The sequence below is a fragment of the Manis javanica genome, chromosome 2, assembly GCF_040802235.1.
Source record: "Manis javanica isolate MJ-LG chromosome 2, MJ_LKY, whole genome shotgun sequence".
Lineage (NCBI taxonomy): Eukaryota > Metazoa > Chordata > Mammalia > Pholidota > Manidae > Manis > Manis javanica.
This window is the reverse complement of record NC_133157.1, coordinates 33281475-33301495: the sequence shown is the minus strand read 5'-3', so window position 1 is coordinate 33301495 and position 20021 is coordinate 33281475. Positions and strand designations below refer to the sequence as shown.

General features: G+C 39.7%; 1 protein-coding gene across 6 annotated transcripts; it reads left to right on the top strand.

Moving 5' to 3' along the window:
* Positions 1-3455: 3455 nt before the first annotated feature.
* On the top strand, positions 3456-19067 carry TRMT10B (tRNA methyltransferase 10B). 6 transcript variants are annotated; one of them, XM_036996598.2, is made up of 10 exons: positions 3457-3604; positions 5303-5383; positions 9178-9383; positions 9852-9960; positions 10811-10935; positions 12546-12698; positions 13886-13964; positions 14592-14659; positions 17932-18055; positions 18640-19067. In XM_036996598.2, exons 3-10 carry the CDS (start codon positions 9195-9197, stop codon positions 18744-18746), a joined length of 954 nt encoding a protein of 317 aa, XP_036852493.1. In that variant the 5' UTR covers positions 3457-3604; positions 5303-5383; positions 9178-9194; the 3' UTR covers positions 18747-19067. The 6 variants fall into 6 exon arrangements, with proteins under 6 accessions (XP_036852496.1, XP_036852493.1, XP_073083483.1 ...); XM_073227382.1 differs by having other exon boundaries at positions 5303-5385; positions 9171-9383; XM_036996596.2 differs by having other exon boundaries at positions 5303-5420.
* Positions 19068-20021: the final 954 nt, after the last annotated feature.

Genomic DNA, 20021 nt, shown 5'->3' with positions numbered 1-20021 from the left:
AATTGACAGCACCCCTGAATCCTGCATCCTACCTCCATTTTAAATATAGAAAAAGGCAAACATTAAAGTCCCAAATTAGATTTGTCTTTTTAGGAATAATATTAGGGCAAGAGAAATATATCCAGTATCATTCTCACTAATCCCAGCTGAGCCAGTTAATTCCAATTAATCTCGGTGGGACCATGGAGAAACTACTGAAGCTTTCAGTGCTTTGGTTTTCTCCTGTAACTGAGGGTATGAAGAGTGCCTGCTTTACAGGGTAGAAATCTAGCAAATGCTCAATCTAGTGAATAGCCAAAACAAGTTAGTGATAATCTCCAAACTTTATGGATGCCTCTCCTAATCTAAAATCCTTACCTGTGTTTTGTTTTCATACTCCAGGGAAACTGATTTTGAGATATCCTTAGGAAGCCTTTTTTTCCTTGACTTCTCTGTTCAGGCCAAAGGTGGTTTAGACACTCACTTTCGGGTGTTAGAGTTCATTCAAGTGGTCTCTTTATCCCTTTGGCATCCCTGATCATTTGTAGTCTCAGTGCTGCCTCTCCACTGGCTCCTTAATTCTTCTGTGTCACCCAGAAAAAGCACAGCCAGAGATGAGGGTGTTAAGTCACATACCCAAGCTCTCACCTGTTAGAAGGAAAGCAATACTTTGGGAGAAGAGAACAAAAGACACACTTCCCATCTCCTATTACCAGTTACTTGCTGATTAATAACCAGTTAACCAGTACCTGTCCTAGGGAAAGATTTATTTTCCTTAGAGGCCTATTTCTTTTCACAGAATATTTTGAATAAAATTTAAATAAGGCTCTTGAACACAGATCTGAAGTGATTTCATGGCAATGAAAAATAGGAACAATAGGATACCAAAATTAAAAATATATGATAAACAGGACTTGAATACTTTTACCAGCAGAAAACTATGAAGAGCTACACAACTTACTTATATGAACACTATATGTTCACAGATTTAGGGAGGGAGCTCACAGTTACAATCAGGGCTTAAATCCTGGCAGTGACATTATAGGCATTATGGGCCTGTTTCTCCATCTGAATACTCGTCTCATCTAGTGAAGGCTACCATGTGAGAGATGCCTTATTTAGATAAGACAGTTGAATACATTTTCTTATCAACATGACAACACCCCAAACTAGAGATTGTTATATAATATCACTCAGCATTATTGTGAGAAATAATCATGAATGGCAGAAGGAAGACTGTGAAGCCTCCAACACAGGCACTCAAGTGTGTGTTTCTGTGTTTTGCTTCCTCTCCCTTCAAATCCATTAACTTTCTTGAGTTGCTACTGCATGGAGCTGGTATTTTGCCCTGCAGTTCCCATGAGAAGTACCAAGTGCCAGAAGTTCTGGGAAGCCTCTCAATGCTTATTGAGAAGCTGAAATGCAGGAAGGGTTGCCCTGTTTAGCAGTTTCTTTGAGATATACAGCCCCCTACATGAGGAAGGCAGACTAGGATGACCTATTACCTAAAGCAAGGGTAAATTATTTAATGACTAAGAAACTAGTGAACATTTATATTCCTCCTTCCTTTTCCCACTCACTGTAATACTGGCTGGTTCATTTATTCAAATGAACATTAATGGTACACCCACGCCAGGTGATGCCTGATGCAGGATTATGGATGTAAGTAATTGGGAAAGAATCATATATGCAAAAGCTCCTGATCCAAGGGATAAGCATGGTGTGCTCAGGGCCACCAAAGGGAACAGATAAAGTGCTATGAAAGCCCAAAGGAGGAAAGTCATATGGGGTGTGTGTGTGTGTGTGTGTGTGTGTGTGTGTGTGGATAGTGATCAGGGATGGCTTCCTGTAGGAGGCAGCATTAATTAGAACTAATATGGCAAGATGTATTTATTGAGTAGCTACTGTGTGTCCTGGATTTGATAGACAGGAAGGTAAGTTTTGGATGTGTCAAGAAAGGAGAAAGAAATCACTCACTTATTCTGTCAACAACTATTTACTATGCAGCAACACAGGGAATATAACCATCAACATGATAGATGTACTCCCTTCAGGAATTTATAATTAGTAAGAAATACACAGAAACAAGCAGAAAAAGATTACTAACCAAGAGATGATATAAAGATAATGAAGAAATAGGGATAGGAGGAGCCACTCTTACCTCAGATGATCAGTAAAGGCCTCCCTGAAGAGAAAATGTTTAAGCTGAAGCCTAAAGGATAAGAAGGAGCCAGCCTTCTTATCTTGAAAAAGGGAGAGGAAAGGGAATAGGATCCCCAAACGCCTTTAGTGTGTTTGAAGCAATTCAAGAACACAGGTGCAACTAGAGCACAGCAAGCTGGAGAAAATGATAAGGTTGGAGGGGCAGCTGTGAAAGGTCTTAGAAAGGTGAGATTTTACATCCAAGAACAATGAAGCCACTGAAGGTTTGGAGTAGGGTGACACATAGTCACTTGGCAAATGGGTGGAGGCTGGGAAGTGGGGGTAGGGAGTGGGCAGTGAGACCAGCTAGGAGGCCTTTCTTATGGGGAGGTGGCCATGAAGTCATTCAAAGGTGAAGTGATGAAAGAACAGTGGTAGGAAGAGGAGACAGGTTTTCAGTATCACTGAGTGCAAAGTGTATAGGAACTGGTAGGTGTGATGGGAACTGTTGAAGACAATTTGAGCCACCTTGTAAGCCCTGCTGAGTGGGAAGGCAGGGCCAGCCTCTGAGCAGAGAAGACACATTAGAGCTGGTTTTAGAAAAAGCCTTTTGAGGGAAAAAGAATGTTTCATTTTAGCATTTAAAAATGCTCCAGTAGGAGGTAAAGGATGGATTGAAGCATGGACTGGGGCCAAGTGGGAGGTGCTAGAGGAGCTATGGAAGACAAGTCTGGAGGAGGAAACATTGTGGGGCCGAGGAGGAATCCAGCAGGGCTGTGGTTTCTTGGGCAGGAGCTATTTCAGGCTTGTTCATGTTAGGATCTCTCTGAAAGGATGAGCCCCCTAGGACTGTAGGAATAAAATGAAGAGTGGCTGATAGTTTTTATCAGGCTACGGCTTAAGGCAAGTTGTTTCAGGTCCTTGAGCCTCAGTTTCCCTGTGGATATGTGATGTGAGATGGAAAAGGGAGAGTGGGCAGAGGCTAGACTCACTGTTACCTGCTCAAGCCCAGATAACTCTGTTGTGAGTCTGGACAGCCAGGTAGTGGTGAGGGGGGTTGTGTCAGCTCATGGGCCCTGCTGGTAGTGGGGAAACCCAGGGCAGGACAAGGTGCCCAGGCTGCAAGCTGGGTCAAGTCTGGTTTCAGCCCAGTTTTGCAATGTTCAGTCCTTCACAGACATCAAAGCTCCTGGCCACCTTCAGCGACTCTGTGAGTAGGGAAGGAGCTGGGATTATACTTCCCAGCTAACAGACAGGGAACTGAGGCTCAGAGAGGTGCGGTAACACTTCCAGCGGGTAGCAGCTCCTTAGTGGCAGGGTCGGATGTGGAAGTCCAAGCCTGCTGGCTCTGGTCCTTGCAGAGAAGGGGGCAGGCTGAGAACTACGATTCCCACAATGCTATGGGGCGGGGCAGGAACCGGAAGTGAGTCTAGAGTCGGGGCCTGATGAGAGCAGCTGCCACTGCTTGAGGTGAAAGATCCAGGTATGCTGGAGGGTCGTTGACTGGCGGGAAAGGGGCTATGGGGTCTGACTTGGGATTGCAGCCTAGTTCGTGAGCGGAGAAGGCGCCAGAGGAGCGGCGTTCAACAGTCGTGTGGCCTGGGGTCATCTACCTTCTTATTGCTGTCCCTTCCTGCTTCCACTCTGGCTCGCAGCCAGCGGGCCAGGCGGGGCCCAGGCGGGTACTGTAGGGCCTGGCGTCGAGGTGTTCTTGTGATGAAGGTACCAGAGAAGTGGAGCCAGCTTCGGTGGACTAAAGCAGAATGAGAAACTGGGAAATGTGCAAACAGAGGCTGCCCACACTTAGTGTCCAGGGGTATGCTCATCAGGTGGGACGGGTTAGAAAAGATCTGAGGCCTCTGTCACCTCAGAACTAGGGGTGCGGGGGAGGATTTATTGAGTTTGTTATATGCCAAACCTTCTAGGCGTAGAGGATATAGTAGTAAACAAAGCAAACAGAACACTTGCTTACATTATAGGAATGGGAAGTTCAGACAAAAAAATAATACGTGCCATGCTAGATAGTGAAAATCTGAATGAAGTTAGGAAGGTAGTCCTTTAATTATCTAGGGGAAGAGCTTTGGAGGAAGAGAGAACAGCAAGTGCAAAGGCCTTGCTTGGTATGTTTGAGGAATAGTAGACCGCTAGACAGTCAAGAGAACAATTGTTGGGGGAGGTAGACCTTAATGATCAGTATAGGCTGTTGTAAGGATTTGGGTTATTTACTGTAAGTGAAATGGCGAATGCTTCATGGTTCTAAGCCGAAGAGTGGCATGATTACCAAACACATAGGATGCTTTTATTTTGTGAGGCTCGATACTGAGTAAGGGGAGGTGTGTGTGCATGTGAATTCCTCGTCCCCTCTTCCCTAGAAGGGTTTATAATCTAGGGGAAACAGACCAGCTATCATGCAAGGCTGAGTCAGATAATTGGAGCCCCATGAAGGCAGAATAAACATCATCCCCAAATCCTTAACATGTCAAGAGCTTAGTAAATATTTCTTAAATGAAAAATTAACTGAATAACCCCAGTACCTGGCCCCAGGACCTGTAATAGAGGCTCAGGAAACATTTTTTTTTAATGAAGAAGCAAAATGCTGAACCTGGGCTTAATGTCTCATACAGATTAAATATATCTCTGCTTCTGGATGCCCACCTTTACCTTTGCTTTCTGAGGATCACTAGGTGGCAAGCTTCTATTCAATATTTACTGAGTTTCTATTCTGTGCAAGGCCTTATGCTGGCCACAAAAGATGCAAAGATGAAAAAGATGTGATCTCTGCTAGTGCCTGACAGACTCTTCTGGTAGTGGTTGGAGTTGCCTTTGTCTGATTTTCAAACTCACTGTATCCCCAGTTCTGGTCCGGAAAACATCCTTAGAGACTAGAGGAGTTTGGAGAGGTCTGAGATAGAAGGAAGGGCACAAGAAGGAAGGGAAGAGGGGTGGTGGTGGTAAAATTCAGTTCAGTTCAACAAATCTTTATTCAAATGCTGCTGTTGGCAAGGTTTTAATTGTGAGCTGTTCAGTGTTTAGGTAAATATAGGTACATAGTCCTTCCTGCAAAGGAATTCAGTTTAGTGGGAGAGAAAAGATGAGCATAGAGGTTCCAGTTTTCTAAACAACAGTGGAGAACTCTGAAACCCCTGTAGCCATTCTAATGCTTGCTCTCTTTTCTCCTCAGCCGGACTTCCTCAAATGAGACATCCACATTCTTGTCTCCCAGTCATTCCCCAAAAGAGTCTGGCACAGAAGGAGGAACCTAGTGAGTATTTACTGACTGAATGAATGAGCAAACACAGGTAAGAATGCAAAATGCTGTGGAATTCAGAGGAGGGAGATCATATGCTGTTAACAAACTAGCATTCATTCAACAGATTGGTGTTTGTTTTCTACCCTAGTGGAGTTATTAGGTATTGGACCAGTTTGTCTTAAAGTTTTCATTTGTTCTTTTATAAATACTTAAGTGCAGAAAAATGAAGATGACTGATGGTTGGCATAACAAAGTTTGTTTAGTCATCTAAAGGAAGGTCTTTTGTTAAAAACGTTATTTGTAATGAACATTGCTGCTCATAGGTGAACATGCAGCACTTTTAAGAATAACTTGGTATTTTCCTATTTCTCTAGAAATGTATACTATTAAATTTGTTCATGCTTTAAACTCATAGTGACACAGTCAGTGGTACAAATAAGTATATTAAAATTTATACTGACTTAAAAAGGGATTTCTAAGCAAAAGTAAACTTTAGCTTGGCAGGCAAGTGAACACAAATTTCAGATCTGTAATTTTGAAAAGCTAGCATGTGATTTACTTGGCCATCTTCAGGAATACATCTGGTGGTCAGATGTTCATATGATGCATGATGAATACCCAAAACTGCTCAGAAGACTTTTATATTTTTTTGAAAAACTGAAAGAACAACACTGGAGAAGTTTGAACAGCCAGTATTCAATGCATACTTGTTCTATCTTGGGTAAATGAATTATGTCTAGTTTCTGCAGCAGTCCTGGGCGGTAGTATCATCCTGTCTCATAGAGGTAATCTATGGCAGAGTTAAGAGCTTTGGCTGTTGTCCCACTGCTGACAAGTAGCAAGTTGGGAAGCATGACAAAGACTGCTATTTTTCCATTACCACAGCCTGTTAAGTATGTCTAAACTAAAAACAGAACTAAAATTTGGTCTAATTTTGAGAATTTGATGGAGTACTAGAAAAAAGCAATGTGAACTCAACACTAGAAATGTTTTCTAGGAACCGGAATGGGAGTCAAAACACTGGAGAACAAAATGTAATTCTCACACTACCTGTCTCTGCAGTGGGTAATATTTATAGTTATAAATGTGGTTTTATTGGTTTACAAATTTTAGAAACAGGCATGGGATAGGCAAAGTGCAGAAGTCTTAATTTTGATGACATGACATAATGTAAAACCTGCCTTCACCATTGTAAAATGAAAGCTTTTGTAATGTAAAGTAAGGTTACCAAAGTTGGAAAATTAAAGGAAGAAGGGAGATGGAAGGAAACATAAGACTATTTATGTTCACAGCCCAATATATTGAGGAATCAAAGAATACTATTTAAGGTTGTTGAATGAGAAGTAGAAGTTTAGAAATATTCTTAAAAATAGTAAAGATGACTTCTGGTAATTATGAGAGAGGAATGGGTATTGGACTTACCTTCCTACAGTAAAAACACAAAAGCAAAAAACTGTAAAACTGGGCAAAATATATGAAGAAATTGTTTTTAGGCATTGGACAATAGGTAGGACAAGACTGTTATCCTTTAGATAAATGAATTTGAGATACAGACTGACGTGTAAAAGCTAAAATTGTAAAGCTTCCAGAAGGAAACAGAGATTACCTTTGTGACTTTAGGGTAGACACAGAAAGACACCGAAAAGCATTTTTAGAGGACACAGAAAGCATTAACTAGAAAAGAAAAAAATCAGTAAGTTAGACTTGTTCAAAAATTTTAATTTCTGCTGAATGAAAAGCAATGTTAAGTAAATGAATAGGCAAGCTACAGACTTGGGGAAAATATTCTCAACACGCATGTCTAAAAAAGGACTTATTTGCAGAATATATGATAAACACCTATAGCTCATTAATAAAAAGATAAAAATTAGCCAAGGACTTGAGCAGAAATCTCACAAAAATATATTATGAATGACCAATAAATTGCATGAAAAGTGTTCGGTATCATTAATAAAGAAATACAAATTAAAACACAATGAAGTCCCATTACACAAGGATGGCTAAGATTAAGAACCCTAACAACAGCAAGTGTTGGTGATGATGTGGAACATCTGGAACTCTCCTACTTACTGACAGCCTATGAAATGGTACAATTACTTTAGTAAACTGCTGGCAGTTTCTTATGAGTTAAACAGATACCTGTCCTGTGCCCCAGTGATTCTACTGTTAGGTACTTAGCCAATAGATATGGAAATATATATATACACAAAAACACTTGAGTGAGAATGTTCATAGCAGCTTTATTCATAATAGCCTCAAACTGGAAAAATCTTAAATGTCTGTCAACAGGAAAATAACCAAATTGTGGTATACAGTGGAATGCTGCTCAGCAATAAAAGGGACAAATTAGTGACATGTGAAGCAACAAGTATGAATCTCAAAAATATGTTGAGAGGAGAATGTCAAATTCAAAAGAGTGCACACTGCATTTATATGATTTTTTATAATAGGCATATCTAATCTACGTTATAGAAAAAACGATGGTTGCTTTTGGCAGGCAGTGCAGTGGGATGGAGATTGAAATGGAAAGTGTAGAACGAAGGTAACTTTCTGGAGTCATGGCAATGTTCTATGTTTTGATGGGAGTGTGGGTACCATAGGCCCTATACATTTGTCAAAAATTTATTGAATATTTTGCCACACACCCACTCATTACCGAGTAATACTTGTAAGAATCTTTGCGTTTTACTGTATGTAAATTATACCTCAGGAAATCTAAAGGTCAAGGTAACTAGAATAAGAAGGGTTAATTTAAGTGATTTCAATTCTAATTTTTATAGGGTGTTGATAAAATTCAAAGTTGAATCAAGAAGTAATGGGTGTAAGCCTATGATTTGAGGTTAAGGGTTAATTACCAGAAGAAGTAAAAACACCTGGTTAACAAGAGTTGGAGTGAGGATCACTACTTTTCATTATAAATAGACCTTTTAATCATAAGATCATTTTGCATAGATTTACTTTTTTGAAGATAAGATTTTCCTCAGGTGGCAGGCAGCACACTGGACTCACAAGCAGCCATGAACGGTGGTCATACCATTCTTTGTGACAGGTAGCCATAGACCAGACACTGATTTATGTCTCTCAGGGATTTGAGCACCACTTTGAAATAACATCATTCATTTAGTGTTCTGAAACAGTGGTTCTCCATATTGTTCTACCTAAGCACTTCTGGTGGGCATTTAACATTCCCACTGGTGACTGTGGCTTTCTACAGCATTGAAACTTAACTGAGTTGAGGGAGGGAATACATAGTTTGGAAAAATTAGTTCTGATATACCACCAGAACCTAGAAGAATTCTTTGTTGGTTTTGGGCCGCTCTCTACCATATGTTTTTGTCTAGCTCTTCATCCTCTCAAGATGTTTCTAGTACAGGATCTTGCAAACAGTAGGTGCTCATTAAATGTTTGCTAAAGGAATGGTTTTGAAAATAAGCATAATGGGGGAGGTGGCTTTTGCCATTCTGTCCCACCCTCATACATACATTTCAAAGAACACAGTGAACGACTTGGTTATCTATGTCAGTGCGGCAGTGAATCATGACTGATTGTTTGGAGGTGTCTGGAGTTGTGCTTGTCTCCTTAAAAGCATTGGCTTCCTTACTACTGAAATGTTTCTGTGCTAACTCATTTCTCTGGAAAACACATACGCTTTTTTCAGTTAAAAAAATCTGTGTTAGTATTTTACACACTTATCCTTCAATAACACAATAATACCATTTGTCATTTGAATATAGGGAAATACCTCTGTAAGTGAATTAATGTACTGTCTCACATAATTGTGCCTTTTTCTAATCTGGGTAAAAAAGGATAGAGGACTAAGCACATGGACTGGAAATTGGAAGGGAGTGCTTGGAAAACAGAGTCCCCTGAGCTGCAGGAGCGAGAAGTCATTGTAGAGGACACAGGAGAAGATGGCATCTCTGAAAGCTTCCAGCTTCTACAGATTGATGTGGAATGCCAGCATCGGGAGGAGGGAGAGACCATGCCCACAGGCAGTGCGATGTGGTGCTCGGTAAGTGCAGTGAGTTGCCCGATCACGGGCTTTGAGATGATGGGGTGTCCCAGAGACCCCTGTTTTAAGGTTAGATACTGCTAACAAAAAGACTGGGAAAGAGCTTGGTGTATCTCAAGGGATGAATTTCCTGCTAACTGATTTAAGGTTTCAGTTCCTTTAGTCATAAGAAAAGTAAATAATGTTCAAGAGGAATTTTTTATTTTACCTCAGAAGGATCAGGAGATCTAAACTCTGCTTTAGGCCTCATCCCTAACAAATTTACTGTGACCTAGGACACATCACATCTGTTTTCTGGTGCTTTGCTTCTGCTAATCTCAATCTAGTCTATTGTTTTTTAAACTAATATGCTTTTTCTCTCCTAACTTCATATCTAAATTTAAAAAATAAGTAACTGTTTTTAATATTCATTTTCCTTTTTGGTGCTTATGAAGTTCTCAAACAATTTTGTTTTCTGGATAACATAAGAAAAATGTCCAAAGAAAACGGAGACACTGGGAAAAGATAGTGGCAGCAAAGAAGAGCAAAAGAAAGCAAGAAAAAGAAAGACGAAAAGCTAATCGTGTAGAAAATTCAGGTAATAAGTCATATTGCTGATATAATCATAGTTATTTCTTAGCAAACTGGTACCAGCATGTTCCTAGGAGAGTAGGAATATTGTTTTGGGGTAAAAGCAAACATCTGGGAGGTAGGGCCTATTATCCTATTTTGTTGGGAATCAAAGCATCAAAGAAAGCAAAATTTAAGGCTGCCTTTCAGGCAGTGCACATATGTGTTTATATCCTCAGAAGCAGCAAGACTGATAACCATAGGTAACATTTATTCAGTGCCATGTACTAGACTCAGAGCTAGGAATTTTACATGGGTAACCCTAAGTGGTGGTTACTTTTATTATCCACATTTTACATGTGAAGAGACTAAGGCTCAGAGAAAAATAACATGCCCAACATTATAATCAGCACACATAAAATAGGTAGGTCACGGGGAAGGCAGTACAGCATGGAGAAGACAGTAATGACTTTATAGCATCTTACCACACTGATGGACAGTGACTGCAGTGGAGTGTGTGGGGGGAATTGATAATATTGCTGAATGGTGTTGCTCATGTGAAACTTTCATAAGATTGTATATCAATGATGCCTTAATTTAAAAAAGCACTACAAAAATAAATAAATAAATAACATGCCCAAGATCATATAGGTAATAAATGAACAAACTCTAATTAGACCTAACAGTGTGCTCCAGAGTCTACACTCCTCACCACTGTGCTCTGATACCTAAATTACGTAGTGAATGAATGCTTTGCACAAATTTCAGGTTTCTCTTCATATGAAAAGAGCACTCACCTAGCTGAGGAGATTTGTTTCTTGATGAATATTATTACTCTGTTTGCCCACTTTTGTTCCTTTCTGATATTTCTACTCTAGGCATCTGCCCCCAGCACAGCAAACGTTTTCTGAGATCCTTAACCAGGGAGAGACTTTTGGAAGCCAAACACTCAGGACCAAGACTCTGTATCGATCTGAGTATGACCCACCACATGTCTAAGAAGGTAGAACATTCACTAAACTCCAAACTCCTGCTCACTGAGGGACATCCAGAAGGATGCTTTCACCAAGAGCATGACCAGCTCCAGCTTCTGTGATTCTGTAGTAAACCAGCTGAAGTGTTTAGTTTTCACACATGGCTACTAAGTTCTGAGATGGCTGTTATAAAGGATCAGGAAGAGAATAGACATCCTCTGGTTCAGTTTACAGATTTTTACTTTATCTTCTGTTTTGAACCTAACACATTTATCTGTGTGTCCATGGTGTCCCTAGTACAGGTGGACCCTTTCATGTTCAGTTTTCCAGAGATGAAATCTTTGGCCTTCTGCTGGGGAGAGGAGTATTTGGCTAGTTGCATATTGTGGGGTCAGTACCTGATGGGAGGTCTTCCTGCAATGCATGTGTTTTAATTGTCTCCCATTCACCCTATTGGTGAAAGAGGAATTTCTGCCCTAGGGTTCTAGGGATGGCTAAACATAAGATACTTGACACTGAACAGACAAGATCAATAGCAGTTTATTAGTCACATGAACTCAGTCCAGAGGCAGGATGACACTGCATGCCATGCAGAACCATGTGGGGTTGTATTTGGTAACAGAACAAGCCAGGAGCTATGGGAAGCAGGCTTTGTAGTATCAAGAGAGTGGGGTGCCCCCTAGTTCCTACAGGAAGATGTAATTGTTTGCTGGCATAACTCTGTGGGCTGGCAGGGAACTAGAACCCATTACTCAGGGATAAGCAGGAACTATGTGTGGTCCCTCTGATAGAAAGGATGTTTAACTAGGGTACCTTATCCAAGGGAGCAGAACTGGGGGAGGAACTTGCAATTAGGGGCCATTCAAGAACCTGGCTTCACCAGATGTTAAGGTAGCACACAGTATTGGGACTTAAATTTAGGACTTACACCACAAAACCAAATCTGTTTTCCAGCATCCCTGTTGTATGTGCTAGTGTTTGATGCTTTTCAGAGAAATTAGGAAAACTAAAAATCTGGGGTTTTTATATGGAGCCTGTAACTATAATCCTTTGAAAAGGTCAACCAAGAATTTCCTACAACTGAGATACCAGATTAAATCAAACCCAAAGCTTTTTTTTCTACTAAATCTATTAGGCCATATTATGAAACTACCTTTCTATAATGGTGATCTCTTTGAATCAGGTTGGAAAGTTAAAACTTCAATCCTATTACATTTCCTGGAGTTAGAGAAAAGGTGCCACATTTATCTGGTGGAGTATAAAAATGTCTTGTAGTAATCTAACCTCTTTTTAATAAATAGTAAATATTACATGGTAAGATTTTACATAAAAGCTAAAGAACAATTTTATCATATTAGATCTATAACATCAGGTCCAGAAGGAGGGGGACTTTTCAGTTTCTACATTAACTCACTATTTCTGGGCTAGTATCATTATCTTCACTTTGACCTATAAGGTGTGATGCCATGGGGGTGAATGTGCACACCCATGTGTATACTCACTCGTGGCATGAATGGGGCCTATCTAGTCCATGAAGTTTCCCAGAGTAGTGGTCAGTGAACTTACTGGGTAACCATTTGTCGATAATGAATTTAGAACGAGTGTGCATGTTGTCAGCCTAAGTTCTTATTTCTTTGAGGAATTAAGTAGACTGGCTGGACAGATCCGGAGGTTGTATGGATCAAATAAAAAAGCTGACAGGCCATTTTGGATCTGCCTCACTGGATTCACAGCAGATAGCCCCCTGTATGAAGAGTGTTTGAGGATGAATGATGGATTTTCTAGTTACCTGGTAAGCCTTATTTTACATATTATTTGAATTGTCATCTGAGAAGTAGGTTGTGGGATAAGGGTAAATTATTTTTAATTTTTTTCGTATTTTGATGTAAAAAATATATGTATATTTTTTCATGTATATATAAAACACACATATATGCACACACGTGTGTGTATATGTATATATGTTTTCACTATTATAATACAAAAAAATTTAGAACGTCTTACCTGTTCTTATATTATAAATTTTTCAGCCTTCCACTGCATTGGCAAACTAATATTACCAATACCTAGAACTATTTTGTATCCTATATATCATATGCTAGACTGTATACTCCAGGAATGTTTTGGGGAAATGCCATGATTTCTTTTACGTTCTCAGTAGTACAGAATTAGAAACCTGAGATTTGAGAGAAGACAAAGAATCCTTATGAAAGTAATGCAAATTTTAGATGAGTTTTAGCAAGTACTGAGTTACTTTGCAACTCTTTCCCTAGGATCTTGTAAACACAGTGATTGCCATATAGGCAGAAATCCAGTCGATTCCTAAGAAAGGCCACTATAAATGCCCTTGCGTGTCTGCATTATGTAACTGAGACTAGGCAGTGTGGCCTTGCCTAGAGCACCCCGGAGGCAAAGGGTGTGAAGAGTACCCTGGGGGGTCCACACAGGAGCTGTGGGTGCTGTTACTGTCTTAACAGTCCTCCTCTAGTGCAGTTGTTTCCAGCTTTAATTCTGTAAGTGTGTTTTATGGTTTCTGTCCTAGAGCCAAACTCACTCTCAGGGCCACATAGCCCTCTTGCTTTCCTTTCTTCATGCCTTCCTGGGGTAATTCCCTCCATTTTGAATGCTTCCTCCTTTTGTACAGGTCAATCTCACCTCTTTTCAGAAACCCAGTTCCAGTGTTCCCTTCACTACAGGGTCTTCCTGATATTGTCATTCCCTCTCTCTAGTCCTGGGACGTGCTTCCTGTGCCTCTGTTAGGGCCTCGTTACCACTTTCTGTCTCATTTTGTAGGGTGGAATGTCTTTGCCTTTCTCTTCCCCTCCCCGAGCACTTTCTGAGAGCAGCTTGTTAATCATGCAACCCTTGATTCACCTGGAACCATGCCTGATAGAAACTAGATGCCCAATAACTAGTTGCTGCAGTGTGGGTTATGTCTTAACGTAGTTCACACTACATTGGATTATTTGCACTTTTCAGCTAGACGTAACAGAAGAAGACTGCTTTAGTTTGTTTCCTCTGGAAACCCTTGTGTACCTGACTCCTGACTCAGAATATGGTATGTACTTTAATACCTGGATTCATGTAGCACATTGTTCCCAGCCCTTTGTTTCTTTACTCCCTGTCAGAATTTGTTAAAGCCACCCAAGGCATTAAAAAAAAAAGTGAACATTAATTGCACACCTCTTAAGGATGGATATCTCACTGGATGCTTTGCATATGTCCTACCACATGCACACAGCTGCACACAGTTAGGGTCTCCATCCTCCTCTGGACCTTGTGAGCTATCTGGCTGTCCTTCCCATTTCCCTGGTTGGTCCCTGCCACTGACCCTTCCTCCTTGGATCAATGCTAGGTATATACAAGAAAACCATCCGTTTTGCATAATTTTCAAATTTATTGGTGTTAACTTGATCTTAGCCTTCTATTCTAATTATTTCACATTCCTCTGTGATTTTCATTTTGTCTCCTGAGTCCTAATGTAATTTGAGTCTCTTACCTTTTTCTTGATTAGATATGCCAAAGGTTTGTCTGTTTAATTGGCCTTTTCAGAAAATTAGCAAATTTATTATATTTTTTGTTTTCTTCTGCATTGTTTCTTTTATCATTCATAATGCTTTCATTTTCTTTGGATTTAGAAATTATAAAATAGATTTGATCTCAGTGGCCTTCATTTTTTCATTAGCTCTTGAAGATGTTGATCCAAACAAAGTTTACATCCTTGGTGGACTTGTGGATGAAAGCATTCAGAAGGTAAGTCTACATTTTAGGCCCAGCAACTGTGTACTGAAAAGTGGTGCTTACTTTTAGAGGCATCTGCCTTGTCATAATCTTACCCAAAAGGCCTAAAGACTCAGAGGGAATAGGAGGAAGGAGCAAGGAGCCTATTCTGCCTAGGCTGGCCTTCCCATAGTGTAGTTCTCTTTGTCCTCATCAGCAATGTCAGCAATCCAGGCCTGACAGAATTCAGTCAGGAATTAGAGTGTTTGATAATTATGTAAGTGGGGTTGTTGGACTCCTTTCTTCTCTCCTGTTCTCAGTTCTGCAAGGATAACTCTGATCTTAACCAGTGAAGCATTGACCCAATATTCTTACCAGGTATTTGTTCTTTGTGAGAGAGTAGTTTGCTCCTTCCTAGGCCAACTTCCCCTCTGACACAAATCTTAACCCATAATCTCAACTTTAGGACTGTCCATATGTCTTTTGTTGAATTGGAGTTTATTGGAATACTTGGAGTTTTTAAATATGTTTCTGTTATACAAATATTTGTTGAGGTGATTGCATTTGTTTATATTTAGTAATCATATTGCATAAGTCATGAATAATATACAATAGTTACATTTGTATGAAAAAAAGGATACAGTGAGAAATAATCCTCCCTCTCATCCTTGTCCCCATGTCTCTCACCTGAAGCAACCAGTTTTCTTGTGTATCCCTCTTAATAGAGTCTATGATCATGCAAGTATATGTGAGCATATTTTATATATAGATTTATATTCTCATATTTATATACGTTTTTCTTATTTGTGAGTGTATTTTATGTATTTTTTTCATATATGTATGAGATATACATATTTAACAGTTTTTTAACTGAATTGCATTTATTAAAAAATTGTCAGTGTTTCATGACTTCAAAGCAATAATCTAAAATGTAGGCAGAGGGAGGAGGGAGAATTCTCTTAGGAATGCCAGTTAATAAATGAGAAATGCATACTAGAGTTAAAAAATCATCATTCTGTCACTCCCAATTTACTTGTTGATTCAGGGAATTGATTGAATGAAATTTCGTTTGTAGGGGAACTGGCTATTCACATGGTCTCAAAGTATCACCCCATAGATTACAAAGGCAAAAAAATATACCATTACAATGGTGTGATCTGGAGGTCACCATCTTAACCAAATGATCAAACTTAGAATTACCTATAGTGACATGTGCCTCCTGATATGATGGAATCCCACCTGTGAGGTATTCTTACTGGAAGATGTTTAAATTGAATTTAATTGTGTGGAAACAGATGGAGAATGTAAAAATTTGTTAAAGCAAAACAAATTTGCAAATCTGCAAAACAACTGGACAGGCTTTCAAAAAAAGTCTATGTAGTGAAAACCAAAATAATCAGGGGGTGCTGATTTAGATATAAGAGATTACAAAGACGTAAGAACCAGAGGTAGTCTTCCATAGCAAAGCGACAGTCCCTTTTTTGGGGCAGAAAAGTCTAGAAGGTTAGTGAGCAGCATTTGATCTATAGATGTGCAATTTTAACATATTGTCTTTTATCTCTCCAACATTAAAACTGACAAATAACTGGCACAAAAATTTGTCAGATGTGTATAACCTTTTAGTTGTTACTGGAGAGCTTGGCTTCTTCACAGAAATAAGCTAAGAACACTTTTTCAGGGAAATCATTTTGTCTTTGAATATTAAGAAAACAGAAAACAGTAAGAAATATTTAAATACTAAGAAAACAGTAAGCTCCTCCAGCATAGCATCTCCAGGGTAAGTCTCCTATTAATTTTGAATTGTGTACTCTAGTTCAAAATGATTGTAAAGGAACAGACTTAAAAAAGAATCATAGCTCTATATGTAAAGCAATGTTATCCTTCAAAGAGGATCCTTTGAATAGCTATACCTTTATCCCATCTCAACTGCATTACTTAAAACATTTTTTGAAGTTCTGTCTTGGAACTGTGTTTCATGTGAGTCTGAGAGGCAGGCAGTCCTGTGTCAGAACAGAGAAGGTGCTAGGCCTGCTTCACACTGTTTCGGTTAGATCACACTCTTGATAGGTAGTTGATTATAGGACCATAAATGAAAGGACATTGACAAGCTAGAAAAAAATAGACAGTTTGATCTGAATGATGAAAGGACTCAAAACTAAGTCATAGTCAAGTAAGAGTTTACAGAAGTGAGATTAACAGTCTGGAGAAGAAAGGATTCAAGGGGATATGATCATTGCCTCCAAGTATCTGAATGGCCATCTTGTGGAAGGGCCGTTTTACCTCCTTGATGTGGCCCTGGAGGCAGAGAAATAGGATAAATGAGTGGAAGTCTCAGGGAAAACAGAAAATTTGGCTCAGTATCAAGAAGAATTTTTATTAACCCATACTGTCAAAATTGGAAGAGTTTCCCCAGGATGATTGAATTCCCTGTCACAAAAGTTGTCCATTTAAGGTCAGAGGCCACTTGGGAGAGAAGTCACAGAGGATAGACAAACAATGCTTGGGGTTGGAGTGGAATAGTTAACTATTGAGGCCCCTTCCTAACCCACATATATCAATTATCCAAGTAATCTAAATATTTCTTTTTAATTCTGAACTTGTGAATAGGTAGATCTTTCCAGAGTGCTTACAAGGTAGTGAATATAACTTAAACTTCATTTCATGACTCAGGGACATCTTTAAAGGGACATCAGTTCTGTACTCTAACCCTTAATAGCCTCAGATTGTTAGGGTCTTGGAGACTAGACTTCCTGTGACTCCTTTCTACAGCTTTCAGAGCCCTTCCTACTGGGCTGTGTGCTGTCACACTGTGCTGCTGTTTTGTTGGTTGTGGTGTAGCCGACTTGAAACTTGTCTACTTTATCTATTTGCTGCTACCAATTGGCTGTGAACTGAAAATTTCAGATATCCAGATTTGGGTCTTAATGAGTTAGGGCCAGGTGTGTTCTCTGTTTAGACTGCTTGGACTTTTGGCTGCAGATTATAGCTACAGATAGGCCTCTTTTTATTCATTTCCTTCTTAGTTCTTAGTAGTAGTGAGTGTGGGAGCTAATGGATAAATGAATGTCATGTAAGTGAGGTGTTACCACACAAGCCATTTCTTACTTGGGACAGGTAAATAGTGTCTGCAACTTTTTCTATTCTGCCATAACCTTCTGATTTTTAATACATTTACCATTTAATTATGATTACAGATGAAAATTGGGTGGTGGTTAAATGGGGATTCTCACAATTTGCTATGCACATTACAATGAAAATATCTATGTATTCTTTTTGTAAGAAAAATACTTGACTGTGATTTACAGAAGGTGACATTTCAAAAAGCCCGAGAGCACTCTCTCAAGACAGCCCGCCTGCCAATCCAGGAATACATGGTCAGATGCCAGAATGGGAGAAACTATCACTCAGAGATACTGGCCATTAATCAAGGTATTGTTTGTTCACATGGCCCACGCTTAACATGTTAGTTCTGTGCTGCTGCTTTGCATTGTGTTTAAGTATAAATGGCCCTTGAGGCAGTTTCCCCTATGACTACTGTGCTTGGACTTTACTGCATGTACTTTGTGACATCCTTCTGGCCTCTCAGAGCCATTTTTCATTTTCTTCCTGGTTTCCAACTATGTTTATAATACTTGGAATTGTTCCCTCGGCCTAGAATGCCCTGCCTTCATTGATCAGTGAATTCCTGTTTGTCCTTCAGGACTCAGTTCAGGGTCATCTGGGATGCTCCCTTCCCCTTTTAGGCCATGTCAAGGACCCTCTCTGCGTTCCCACTGGACCATGTTTTTCTGTTGCAGCAGTCTGTTCACAGGCCTGGATCTCAGTTTAGGCTGAGGTCCTTATAGGCAAGCAGGGTTTGTGTCTTTGCCTCTATCTCCCCAGGATCTAATACTGTGTGGTGTAGAGTAGGTTTATTGAAAGAAATATTCCAGAACACCCTTTTCCTTGTTAGTCATTCACTAATTCTCTTTTCCTTCTTTGTGGTCACTGTTTTCTGTTTACCCTTCTAACAGTATTTGATATCCTGTCCACTTACTTTGAGACTCAAAACTGGCCTGAAGCACTCAAGAAAGGAGTTTCTTCCAGAAAAGGCTATGTTCTTCAGAACTCAGTGAAGTGATGGGCGGCTGCAGGCGGCGATATTGCTGGCGGGGCCTTGACCAAAGAGAAGGTGGCAGTGGCACTCACATGTCTTTATTGATGTCTTGAATCTGCAGTAGGATATGTTACTAATAACAGGGACCACACTTGATGCTTTTTTGTATCTCCCATCGTGCCTGGCACACAGGAAGTGCCCAGATATATGTTGACTTAAAGTTTACGTAACAAATTAACCTTAAAACTACATGGCTTTGGATGTATTAATTCATCTTTTGTACATCTACTTGTGAAAAACCTACTCTTTAGATATAGCTTAAATAATTAAATAATCGTTGTTCTATCAGTTTAATTTTCACTGAACTGGCATCACAAAGTTGTATGACTTTCTCTAGCCTCCTCTGATGGTGCTGATTTTCCACAACTCAGTAATAGTTGTTACATATGCTTTACAGGATCAGCCTATCCTAACCTAGCCCTGATTTAAGCCCCCATAGCACTTTGTTCTCACCTGTGGCTCCTACCTTGTCTCCCCTATTCTGAGTATGGGTGTGGAAGACCTCTCTCTTCCTAATGGTAGCCTCTTAACAGGGCAATTCGAGGGAATATCTTTATATCCTCCTGAGTTTTATACAAACTAGATTCTTCATATATTTGTAATTAACAAGTCAAACTGAAAAGCAGAAACACAGTATTCCTAAGTCTAACTTGAAAATAGCCAGAAAGTACATAGCATCTGACACAAGCATGTTAAATAACCTCTTACTACATACAGTGATCCCTTTTCTCATGTCCTAGTTAGATATAGTTGCTTTAGGTACTGTGGCCAGTTTGGGTTAGTAAACTTGAAAGCTAAGCTGTTAGCAAATTCAGAAAACTTTTTTCCATCTCAAAAGAACCAAAAGGTTACCTGTCTGCCCTACCCACTCCCCTTCGGAATTTAATCCCTCAGGAGCTATGATTACTTGATAAATTTTATCAGTCTTTTTATTACTGAAAAACAGTCCAGTCCTCAGGAAATATCTTTAGGAATACAGAATGTTCCTTGGTCTTTAAACATATTGAATGAGTTCTATTATCTTTGTCATCCAAAGGGGACATCCTATGGATAGACTTTGGGCATCTGTAAATCTTACATTCTCAGGAAGGTGTCTGACACCAGAACCACTGAGGCGGATCATCTGCCAGGAGATACCAAATAGCATGGAAGAATTTCCTCTCTACCTCTATCATGAACCTGTGCCATTTTTTTCAAAACCTAGACAGGTAGTTTTTGTTTGGCTTCTAGGAAATGATC